The sequence below is a fragment of the Fringilla coelebs genome (genome assembly GCF_963513975.1).
Source record: "Fringilla coelebs genome assembly, chromosome: 5".
Classification (NCBI taxonomy): Eukaryota; Metazoa; Chordata; class Aves; order Passeriformes; family Fringillidae; genus Fringilla; species Fringilla coelebs.
In genome coordinates, this window is record NC_140033.1 from 57,339,177 (window position 1) to 57,351,353 (window position 12,177).

General features: G+C 41.9%; 1 protein-coding gene across 10 annotated transcripts in view; it reads left to right on the forward strand.

Moving 5' to 3' along the window:
* Positions 1 to 12,177, forward strand: part of PPFIBP1 (PPFIA binding protein 1) — a 102,045-nt gene that overhangs the window by 68,886 nt on the left and 20,982 nt on the right. For 4 of the 10 annotated variants that reach the window (XM_084205979.1, XM_084205984.1, XM_084205982.1 and 1 more), the window contains exons 6-13: positions 79 to 192; positions 740 to 871; positions 5,338 to 5,430; positions 5,915 to 6,007; positions 7,799 to 7,913; positions 9,122 to 9,154; positions 10,461 to 10,522; positions 11,237 to 11,321. In XM_084205979.1, the coding sequence (XP_084062105.1) occupies positions 79 to 192; positions 740 to 871; positions 5,338 to 5,430; positions 5,915 to 6,007; positions 7,799 to 7,913; positions 9,122 to 9,154; positions 10,461 to 10,522; positions 11,237 to 11,321 (727 nt within the window). The remainder of the gene's footprint in view (positions 1 to 78; positions 193 to 739; positions 872 to 5,337; positions 5,431 to 5,914; positions 6,008 to 7,798; positions 7,914 to 9,121; positions 9,155 to 10,460; positions 10,523 to 11,236; positions 11,322 to 12,177) is intronic. The other 6 variants (XM_084205985.1, XM_084205980.1, XM_084205987.1 and 3 more) reach the window with 4 other exon arrangements.

Sequence of the window (12,177 nt, forward strand, 5' to 3'; positions counted from 1 at the left end):
CACCTGCAGTTCTTCAGCTGACACATATGGCACAGGTGCAAGGTGTTAAGCATGCATCCCTTTTTTCCTGCTCTCCAGGTAAGTGTGCTTACAGACCAGGTGGAGGCCCAAGGAGAGAAGATCCGGGATCTGGAGTTCTGCCTGGAGGAGCACAGGGAGAAGCTGAATGCCACAGAGGAGATGCTGCAGCAGGTATTTCACAGCTCCATGTCTGTCTTGCTGTCTTGTCTTCCTTCTGTCTTAACAAACTTTGGTGAGAGCAGTGCCCTTCAAGGTGTTGCAGCCCTTGATGTCTCATAACTAAGGGATCATTTTCTACCATAATGGCTCTAAAGTCTTTGCACTTAGTAATGTCAGTGCTGCTTTATGCTGCAGGAATCCAGTTCTGCCCTCCTTTGAGTCCATCCCCACTGAACTTCCAAGAGCCTTAGATTAAAGCCTCTGGCAGGGTGGGTGGATTCCCCTCACAGCTCCTTGCTGCCCAGAGCGACTGTGATGACAGACAGGTTTTTTTGTTATCCTGGCAGCCAGCTCATGATAGTGCCCCTGTGATCCCAGATGCATCCCAGGTGCCTGGAATCTGTCAGATGGATAATAGCTATGTCTCAGGGCTTCACATAGTGCAAGGATGAGGGTAATGCTATTCCCCATGAAGGAGACCTTTAGCTGTCAAAATTAATTACTGATTTCTTCCCCTTGGGTAAATAATTCTGTTCTCTTCCTCTTTATCTTGAATCAGGAGCTTTTAAGCAGAACAACCCTTGAAACTCAGAAGCTGGATCTTATGGCAGAGATTTCCACTCTGAAATTAAAGCTTACATCTGTAGAGAAGGATAGATTGGACTATGAGGACAGATTCAGAGACACAGAGGTGAGTAAACCCCGACAGGATAAAATGTGAAAGCTGTGTCTCCACCTTACCTGAACATTTTCTGGGATTTTTTTTTTTTTTTTTGGTCAGGCAAGAAGGGGAACTCATCTTTAAGGTTAGAACATGTTCTTTTAAAGTAAAAATTGTAAATTCTGGTTTTACAGAGAAAGATTTCCAAAGGCAGTTTTTGATTCTGGCTGTCAGGTCTCAGGAGGGGTGGATTTAGGTTAGATTTTAATAAAATGGACATACTGCACTCTCCTGACCCCACATAAAACTGTCACCTTCTCAGTAAGGCTTGTCTGAGGCAAGTACAAAAAGCACCCATGTGTACACTGCACAGGAGCAGAACTTTTGGGATTGCTAACAGAGAGTGAGCTGACTCCTTGTGGGGCTCTTGGGAAGCCTGACTGCAGACCCCAGCCTTATGGGAGCCCAGGACCAGGGGCTGGGGGAACAGAGCCAGGTGCAGGTGCCATGCCTGGCAGTGCTCTCCTGAGGCATTTCACTCTGTGCTGCAGGTCTGTGTCACTGAACCTCGCTCATGTTGCAACTAGAAAGGCTCAAAGCAGGTGGGCAAAGCCAGGAAACTCCGAGTATCAGCTAAGCTGTCCTGGCAGAATGATAGAGCCCATATCAGAAATATCTCAGAGCCTGCCTATGAAGCAGAACAAAATTTCCAGTTCTGGATTCATAAATGAGCTGAAATGTCAGGTGTTTGTCATGATTGTGGATCATGTGATTGTGGATTCCACAATCCACATGATTGTGGATTCCAGGTGTCATTTGTTTCTAGAAGGAAAGAAGCCCTATTGTCATGACAGGACACAAAATTGCCTTTTTCACTTCTGCCAGTGGTTTCCCAATTGCTCAGTTTCCAGTAAAGCACCTTTCCTCATTGTATTGCAAGCACAAAAACAAAAGTCAGTCTTGCTTTTGGATTGCTCTTTGTGCCTTTCTGAAGTAATGTGCAGACCCAAAGAAAGCTACAGGTGGAAAACTAATGACTTGTATCACTTTCAGGCGTGGAAGTGATTCTTCAGGTAGTGACAGCAGTGTTCATTCCTGCAGTGCAGCACATCTCCTTGGGCGCTGCCAAGCTCTGGGATGGATTCCTGTTGCTTCCTGTTACCTTTGCCTCTAGTAGGTAACAGGTGTTATGTGCCAGGATCACAGCACTGCCTTCAGAGCAGCTGATTTTGTAGTGCAGACAAGCTCTGTGTGTGGCATTGATGGAGAAATTGGTGGGGGAAGGGTGGAGGGAATCACTGAAGGTCTCCTGCACCCGTGGGAGGTGTGTGTAAGAGCTGGCTGCTCTCACAGCTCTCCTGGGACTGTGCCCACACAGAGCTCAGCTCTTTCATGAATTACAGCGCACAGCACATAACTCTCTGTGGGCTGACACTTACTCTAGGCAGCCCAAATGAGGGATCAGCGAGCTGGCACCAGCAGTGAATGGCTGTGGGGAGGCGAGGTTTGGTCCAGGTGGCCGCAGGGAGCAGGTGCTTTCTGACCTGTTGTACCTTCATTTGCAAACACCCTGTGGTTTCTTCTGCTTTCCACACAACTGCTAACAAATGTGACTGGGCTTTGAGTGATTTGCTTCCTCTATTTCTACCCTTATTTTTACTGGATATTGTAGAGTTCTCGTGGGCTCCATCTTTTGTTGTTTCCCCCCCTGAACTGCAGTGTCTCCATAACTTCATAGCACAGCTCAGCCTACCAAGAAGGTGGACATGGAGCTACAGGTTCCCAGAAAAATGGTTCCAGTGTGGGGAGTACACCACAAACTGCAAATCTGTAATCTCTGTGCAAGAGGCTTATCTTCTATGAAGACCTTCCTCTTTGAAATACTTTGAAATTCACTAAAAGCCTTTGATAAAAATAACCTAAATTTTATTTAAATAATAGTTACTGTAATTAGAGACTATATGGATTTATATCAAGGATATTTATGCCAGAACTAATGAACTATTACTAAAATGTTTCTCACGCTGTTTGAAATCCAGAATGATGTCCTTTAGTGTGATATATATAATTATATTGTTTCTTCTTGATTTCAACACTTTATACCTGTAAAACCACTTAGGCTTAAATGCTGGAAGGGATATTATGTCTTAGTTTTCACTTGGTTCAGTGAAAATATGAATGTCTAATTAGTTGGAGGGTCTCAACCCCTACAAAATCTCTTAAGAGATATTTTGGAGGCAGTACTTACTCAGAAGTATGCAGTATTTTATTCAGTGTTGATCTAATTATATTGCTGTTCATCAATTATTTTAGAAGAGCTGAATGTTTAAATGAATATTTAAAATATTTGACCCTAAAACACGTTATGGCATTTATGTGGAGTGATTGAAATGGAAAAAGATTCAGACTAGGAAAGCAAAACTGTGAATATTGCTTCTGGTTTTATTTAGGGAAAAGAAAAAATTTGATGTCTGACAACTTGTGCAGCTACTGTCTCCTACAAAATTACCATTCTGATTAAATCCTTCATATTATCCATTTGTTAATTATGTCTGTCATTGCAACTTCCCATTCCAGCTTGGTTGGTTACTCATATTCCTCGTTCTTTGTCTAAACAGATGCCTCACTAGATCTTTGTGCTCCAGGATTTGCTGTCTAGATGTTCACAAACACCCAGCTTTTTCAAAGCTAATTGTGTACTTAATAGAGATTCATAATTGTTCTGTTCTTTGAGTTATTCCAGTATTTCCACTTTCTCAGCAGACACCAGCATTATTTTCCTTGAGGAGCATGGGTGGTCTGAGTTGGGCTGAGTTTATGTAAGAAAATACCCTGCAAGGGAGTTTATTTGGGAAGGAGTCCATAGCCAGACTGGGCCTTTGAAGCAGCTGCCAGAGGCTAAAACTGGCACACTCGCAGGGAATTCTTTGTGATTTATCCACCATCACCTCCAGTCTGGTTGCAAGATTGTTCTGTTTTCTGTGTCACACTGAGTATTTTAAAAGTCATGTAGTTCAAGTGACAAATATGTGGAGAACAGCCTCAGCAGTTCCACACAGCATATTTAGGCATTGGATCATGGTGCAGGAGAGAAAAGCCCCAAACAAATCAATTGTTGAGGAATTTCAGGTGTACCTGAATTAGAAAGTCATTGTTTAAAAGTATTAAATACTAAAAGCATTAAAATGTTCAGTATTTTCACTTTCCTCTTGGTTCTGAGAACTGAACTTGGATCATTCTGAAGAAATACAGATGTTGCTCTCTTAGCATCAGATTCATTAAAAACAAAATGATAACCAGAGGCTTGTAGGCTTAGGAAGTGTGGTGTGGGACTGAAAGGCAGGTGTTATCAGGGACCCGTGAATACCCTCTAAATGTCAGCTGCTGGCTTGTTAATTTATAAATATAAGTCTCTATTAATTATAGTATTAGCTCTGAGAAATTGTGCTTAGAGCTGTTAGCTCACTGTACAGCATTGCTAAACATAGATAGGGTTTGCCTCAGATGTAGGAAGGAAAGCAAACATAAGGACCATGAAAATTCCTTGTTTGAGGGTACTGCAGTCCTGGCACAGGTTGCCCAGAGAAGCTGGGGCTGCCCCATGCCTGGAAGTGTCCCAGGCCATGTTGGACAGGGCTCTGAGCCACCTGGGATAGTGGAAGGTGTCCCTGCCCATGGCAGGGGGTGGAACTGGATGGGCTTTAAGGCCTCTCCCAACCCAAACCATTCTCTGACCTGGAGGATGAGGAGGCTTGGTGGAGCAGTCACACTCAGGGTTTGTTTGACCAAGGGGGCTGGGGGCACTCAGGTCTGACCCCCAAACCTCGCAGGATCTGTCAGGATGGCCAGAAGGTCGAGCTGGTCTCCTAAAGAGCTCAGATGTGAGTTTGTGATGGCTCCAAGTTTCTTCCAGTTTTGAGTTTGGAAAGCCCAGATGTAGTGGTGCCATTGATGCTTAAACACAGGTGCCTTTGCTTGTAGAAACCTGTGATGGCTCATCTGTTCAGCCCTCAGTGAGAGGGGTTTTTTAAGTGGTGGAAACACAGATTTTTACAGTGTAATCACTTCATATTTTGAAAAAGCAGGTGATGGCTGGTGAGCCTGGGGCGGGAGGGGCTGCAGAAGGGAGGAGGTGGCTGCTGCGTGTTGAAGGATGTCTGCCACTGTTTTCCAGCCTTAGTACTGGGCTCCAGGCAGCTGAACGAGAAGCAGGAGGCCTTTCCTGGCCCTCAGCACAGGGAACACAACTTCAATTTATGTCTCCCTTTGTCCTCTGCCCTCTTACATTCGGTGCAGTAACACAGAAACTGAGAAACTCTGTCCCTGGATATTTAGGAAGCTCGGAGTTGCTTGACTTAGTGCTGGATTTGGGTGTGTGGTTTTGTGTACTGAGTTCCTTTTATGCCTGCTTTTCTTGTTGTTACAGTCATAGCTATTCTTCTGTTTTGTTTACTGAAGTTCTTTGTTGTTTCCGTTGTCTTTTTCCCTCCACTCAGGATTTGATCCAGGAAATAAACGAATTGCGGTTAAGGGTGGGAGAAATGGACAATGAAAGACTCCAGTATGAGAAAAAACTGAAAACAACCAAAGTAAGTGAGGCTGAGGGGAAGAGGCAGAGATAGGTGTAAATCAGGCTTCAGGAATTCACTCTTTTCCCTAATCCTTGCCTGCACCCTGCAAAATCCTGAGCACTCTCAGGTCCTGGGGTTTCATGGTTCTCACTTAGCAGCAGTGGCTATTCCTAAATAGCCATGCTGTGGTTTTCAGTTGAGCATTGCTTTTGATGAAGGGTAACATACCATGCTGTTCACAATAAATTTATTACCTGTCAAGACCTTTGTTTCGCATGTGTGTCAAGAAATACCAGTTGCAGTATGTAAGGTGTATGCCACAGGTTAAAAACAGCATTTATTTTCTCCTAAATGTGCTAAAAACAAACCACTTCTGAAGCAAAAGCATTCACCTAAGTACTTCTAGCAGCCTGTTTCTCTAAGTGTCTAACTTCTCTTTGCCATTTAGCCTTGTCTCTTTTCTACCTTTAGTTTCCTCTCACTCCTCTGTCTCTGTTACCAGTCTTTAATGGCCAAACTTTCTAGCATGAAAATCAAAGTGGGTCAGATGCAGTATGAAAAGCAGCGGATGGAGCAAAAAAGCCAGATGCTAAAGGTGTGGTAGTTTCTGGGTAATGCTGGGCCTGTTTTGAATCCTTCATGTTCCACCCTTTACTGGTCTGTCCTGCATTGTGCTGTCATGCTCTGTTCTTCATTAATTGCTGTGTGTTGATATGCAGTGTGCCCTTCCTCCTTAGATGTGGAAAGCTCTTTATGTAGGTACTCCTTATAAACAGCTTTTATATTGCAGAGGAGAGGATTTTCCTGCTCTGGACCTTGCATAGGTTACACATGATGGCATTAGACTTGGGTTAAAATCACTCCCCCTTCCAAGGGATGATTTCCTCGTCTGTAGCTTACATCCATTATTCAAACAGAACTTTTTATCACCCTTTTAGAGAAAATCTATTCATGAAAACTATCTGGGAAATAGTGATTCTTTTATACTGTCCCCTCTCCCACATGTAAATTTGCATATCATACTTCTAATTCAGGAAAAGAAATGCACATTGACAACCACATGCAGCTCTAGTTGCCTGTGGATATAACAGCAGCTTCTCAAGTGACCAAGAAATGATCTTGTTTTGGAGTAGTATGGATCCTACACTGGCAGAAATCCCATCATAATCAGTGCCAACTTGGAGCACTGGAGAATTGTAGTTATTCCCCAGCCACTGTTGTGGAAAAAGCTTTGATTTCTTGACAATTTTAAGATAGGTCTATTTTTTAAATGATGCTTTAGAGCAAACAGGAACCAATTTCAGGAAATTCTGTAGCTGGGCCATAGTTTGGGCTGCAGACATCCCTATTTATTTGCAACAGATCATCTCAGGGTAGCTTAGGAAAATACCTAAGCCACAGTATTCTAGTTTGGTTTATTCCATTAAGGATTCAAAATGTCATTTAGAAGCTGTAAGTGCCAAAATGATGAGTCTTGCCTTGCTTTGCTTTGTTTACAAACTGAACAAATTAAATTTTCAGTGTTGGGTACATTTGCAGTGAGGGTCCTCTCTTGATGATGCTGTTGCACAAGATATCCTCGGACATCAAAGAAACATGTTACTAAACTGGGTAGGATTTGACTCAAATTTTAAAAAGTTAAATGCATGGATCTGTGCCAGTCACTTGCTAGTGCAGATGGTTAGATCTAAGTTAAAACTTGACAGCGTTTTTCTAATACACCCCAACTCCCCCAAACACCATCTGTCTTATTCCCAAGAATCTCAGCTCCAAGCGTTCTTTCCTCATGCTTGATCAGCAAACCCAGACTGTGGCAGTGGTACCACCATTTTTTGTCTGAACTGCTTTCTGGTATGTGTTCATGTGCTTGCTGGTGTTGTGATTGATTTTTTTTTTCCATAGAAACAGTGGTGATTTCTGAATCACCAGGCTTATACCTCAGCCTGGTATAAGCACAGTTTTGGAATTGTTCCACTTTGAACATGCAACATGCCCTATAAATACCAAAAAATGTATGGAAATGTTATCTTTCAGCCTTTTCACCTGCATTTTTTTCTATCTCTGCAAGGTTAAACAAAAAAGAAAACTGTTTGGGTTTTCCCCCTTTTGCTCTTTCGTCTTTAAATTTTGATGTGAAGTTTCTTTCCAATTGTACACGAGACCAACAATTTCAGACCACAGACCCCCTGATTTTGCTCTGTTGTGGGCTCATAAGTCTGTTGGGATGTTCAGTCCCTTTGGTGCACCCTCAGGCAGTGTTAAATGTCAGGGCCCTCAGTCACTTCCACCAGCTGAGGACCTGTCCACTGTGCTTCCTAGGAGGGGACTGTGGAAACAGCTCAGCTGCCTGTGGAAGCTGTCACTGAGTGGCTCTGTGTCTTTCCAGGATGAGCTGTCAGCTCTGAAAGACAAACTGGAGCAGAAGGAAGCCGAGGTGAAAAGGTTGCACGAAAAACTGGTTTCCAAGCTGAAAGGAGAAGGGATTGAGATACTGGACAGAGGTAAGAAAAAGGGAGACTCAGTCACCGTGTCCTCCTCAGTCACTTCATCTGAGGTCATGTTTCCTTCTACAGGAAATAAGTGATAAAAGCCTGAATTTTCCTGAACTTTGTCTTGATGTTTACCTCTTAAAACATATTTAGAGGGTGTTGATGATGCAAGTGCTAAACTTTCTGTCACAGCAAGGTCTTGGTCAAATTTAAACAAGACCAAAAAAATCCCTAATTAGCTCCTTACATGGCTCGCACAGGGCCTCAAAATATAAAATTTATACTGGCTGAGAAATTTTGAAGCTAATTTCTACAAATGCTCCAAAAACATTGTGTTGAAAAGGAAACTTCCTGGTAAGGAAGGGGAAAAGCCATACTGCAGACCAAAGTATGATGTGGACCTAGCTGTAAGTAGGTGAAATCAAGGATTGATTCTGGATTTGTGTGCTCATTAAGTCCAAACCTAATTAGGCTTGAGTAAGCACAGAAATTTTACATGCTGGGTAATTTTTTTATTGGCTTGTAAAGAAGAAGCTATTAGTATTTATTTATGGGAATCTTAGATTGAGGACTTATCTTATTTAAAACCAGAAAATTTTAATTAAAGCATCACAGAAATTTTCCACAGACTTTTTAGACCTGATGCAATTTCAATTCTAAATATATCTTAGCGAAAGTTGTTGCGGACTCTAAAATTGTGCTTTTAAAGTATGTTTTTTGGAAAAAGAAATGCACAAGAGATTAGTCTCCTCCCCTGACCTGAGGAGGAATATACTATGTGTAGATTGTCACATTTTATTTCATGAAATGGTGTTTTCAAAACCACTGCCTAAGATCACTAAAAGTGATCACAATGAGCTGTGATTCCATTTTTTTAAAAGAACATTTAAATGTGAGCAGGGTCTGACTTCATTGCATTCATGACTACTTATATAGGGCTTTTTTCCCCTGAGGAACTACTTGAACTCTCATTACCCTCTGGTCCTCTGCTTTATGGTTTTCAGTGTAGCTCAGCAGAAGATCTCTTGCTGTGATGAAACATGTTTTATCTGCCTTGGACTGATATTAAAAAATGTTGTTTCCAGATAACAAATTATCTGCCTCATTAGCTGAATGAAGTGAGGAAGAGTTGACTCATAAAGTATCAATAATGTCTTAAAAGTTATTTCATGTCATAACCTTCATGCTAATTTCCAATCCAATGGGTTTTCCCCGCACAGATGAAAATTGTAAAAAGAAGCTCAAAGATAAAAGTAAGGTTCCTGGTGTCTTTCCATGAGCATTTGCATTCCAGAAGTGCTTTCCAGAATAGCTCTCTGCATGTGTTTGCAAAACTGCTTTAACAAACATTGTTAGGTTGCATCATCTATAACCCTTAGTTACACTTACAGTAAAACTGGAGAGCAAGGGTGAGTGCATCACACTTGAAACACAGAGTTTTCTGAAGAAAATCTTACAGATAAAGGAAGATTGGGTCTCAGGAAGGCTCACAAAGCAATTGCCTCTCAGTGAAATGCAGTTGCAATCCAGCAGACCAGATTTTCACCCAGCATAGCTGAAGGAAAATCACTGGAACTGGATCAGGTGCTGGTTTAGCCCGATGCGTCTAATGTCTTTCATCTAGAAAGCCAGCCAGGCTGCCTCTTTTCTTCTTGTATTTCATTAAGGAGGAGAATGTTTTTCCTGCCCTGTTTGCTTTCCATGAATTTTTAGGAAGTTGAAACAGGGCTTTTTTGCCCGTGAGTTTGGCTACCTGCCTACATTTGTAGTGAAATTTTTTATCTCATTCATGCAAGGTAGATCTTCAGGAAAAAATGGAGATTATTTCCATTCTTTTTGAATTCCTAGCCCAGAACACCTCCAGAACATACATGTTCCCATGTATTTGTACTTCTTGGTAAATAAGGATTATAGATGAAGCAGTGTTGTCTGTGTTAGGAACCTTTCCCAGGCCTGAACTGCCATGTAATATTCCAGCATGACTGCTCATCACAAACACTTGTGTCATTCCACTGTGCCTTCCTCATTGCTCCATCCATGCTGGATTAGGGCTGAGCACCACTGCACGATGCTTCCTTCATCACATCCATTCATCCCCTGCCTTTGTTGAGTGGATTGAAGAGATGCTGTTTGGGGTGGTCATTGACTGTTGTACTGAGGGTGTGTTTTATTGCATCCCAAATGTAGGTTATTGTTTATTTTGAACTTTTTGTTTTGCAGGTATTTGGTTATTTTAAAGATGGAGATAGTGAAAGTCAAGCAGTAGTTTTACTCTTGAGTTTTCCATTCTTGTAAGGCTTGGAGAGGGGTGGGGGCAGGAAGGAAATTTCCTGGATTTCATAATTTCCTTGCTAAAAATGTCAAAGCAGAGGTTTTGAAGAAAAATACCTTCCTTCTTTGTGTTTGCATGTAAAAAAGAATTTAAGTGCCTTATGTTTTGTCTATAACTATGTCAGTCTACTTTCAGATGTTACTGAGTTGCTTCTAGATTTTTTGTTTTTCTTTCATCCTTACACTGTCTTATTTAAATTGACTTGAAGAACTGTATTGTGTTTTTAGATATAGAGGTACAGAAAATGAAGAAGGCGGTAGAATCTCTAATGGCAGCAAATGAAGAGAAGGTAGCAAAGTCATTATTTTTTCAGTAATCATTCATCAGGTTGATTTAAATCTCTTAAGAAAACCTTCATGTGTGAGCTTTTCACAATTCAGCTAAAAACCAGATTTGTAAGAATCAATGAATTTCTGCAGTCATAAAGATCACATTTGTACCAGTCAATGATTTTCTACAATCAGAAGCACTGCAGTGCCTTTCAGGGGCTATGAGCATTTATGAGCTCTGTGCATGTGCACAAGATCTGTTCAGGGCCCTTACACTGTTGAGTTCATTGTGGTTAATTTGCACTGTGTTCTGCAAATGTAAAGATCTCCATGCAAGTGCCAGATCACAGGCTGCATTTCCAAAAGGGCTTTTCTGTGAAGTATGAATTATTTTCATACATGGTTTTTATGCTTTCATATGCATGTGCATTTTGTAGGATGTTTTCTTTTGATCACCAAAGCTCTAAATCCTTTGTACATGACAAATTTATTATGCTCTACCTTTGACTTAATAAGGGAGCTGAAATTCACTTTCAAGGCTGGGACAGTTCTGGTAATTAACCAGATGGTAGTTTTTGCTAAATACAACTTCTGATATTTCAAAGCCTCTCAGCATTCTGAGTCCTTCCCCATCCACACTTCCCATTTCTTTTAGTCTCACAGCCAGTTAAACTAAAGGATCTAGTATTTGTACTTCTTGTTTCTGGGGGAGTCACAACTTCGTTTTATTTTAGGATCGGAAGATAGAAGAGCTTCGGCAATCTCTGAATAGGTACAAGAAAGTCCAAGACATGGTGATACTGGCTCAAGGTAAAAAAGGTATTGTACAACCAAAAAGCAAACAAACAAAAAAAGCAACTCTACTGTCATTTAAACTCCAGGTGTGTTGTGGTGGTGAGCTTGACCGTGTGACTGAAGCAGAAGCTATATCTGTATCACACCATGGAATGGCCCATTCCATATATTCTAAGTCTGGTAGGGGTTTCCAGACCCCTTTAGAGGGTTAAGATTGTCAACAGCCCAACAAGAGTGAGGAAGCAAAATATGTGGTTGTTGTTGTGTTGGGTTCACACCATGCTGAGTGTTGGAGGGGGAGCAACTTTTAAATAAGTATTGCCCTTTCTTGCAGTGCTGTGCCTTCAGGCACAGGAGGGTGTTAGAACAGACCTTGATTCTCTGGGAACTCTGCTCCATGGTCACTTCATGGAGCATGGCCAGAGATTTCAGGCAGTGACAAATGGGCAAGAGAGGTTTTTGCTGTCAACAGCCTTTGGTTTGTGCTTGCCTCAGGTCTTTGGCAACAAACACTGGATTTCTGCTCACGTTTTAGAAAGTATTGGCTGTCTTTTGGTAGCACTGAGGCAGTTCAGGAGCATCCAGGGTGGAAGGAGCAGAGGATGCCAACACTGATGCGGACTTCAGCACTACCTAAATGAGACATACTCTGTTTGTGGCAGGCTGCAGACCTGATGTGGTCACTTCCAGGCTGGTGATGGACTCTGAGCAGTGGGCTGCATTTTTCCTCAGGGTACCTTGAAGATACCACAGAGACATCCTAAGTTTCAGGGAGGCCGGACCTTCTTACTTTTCCTTAGTAAATAAGGGAAACAAAGTATTTAGAACAAAATTCCAGAGCAGACAGGAATTAAGTACTCCAGTTTATTCAGCTTGTTGA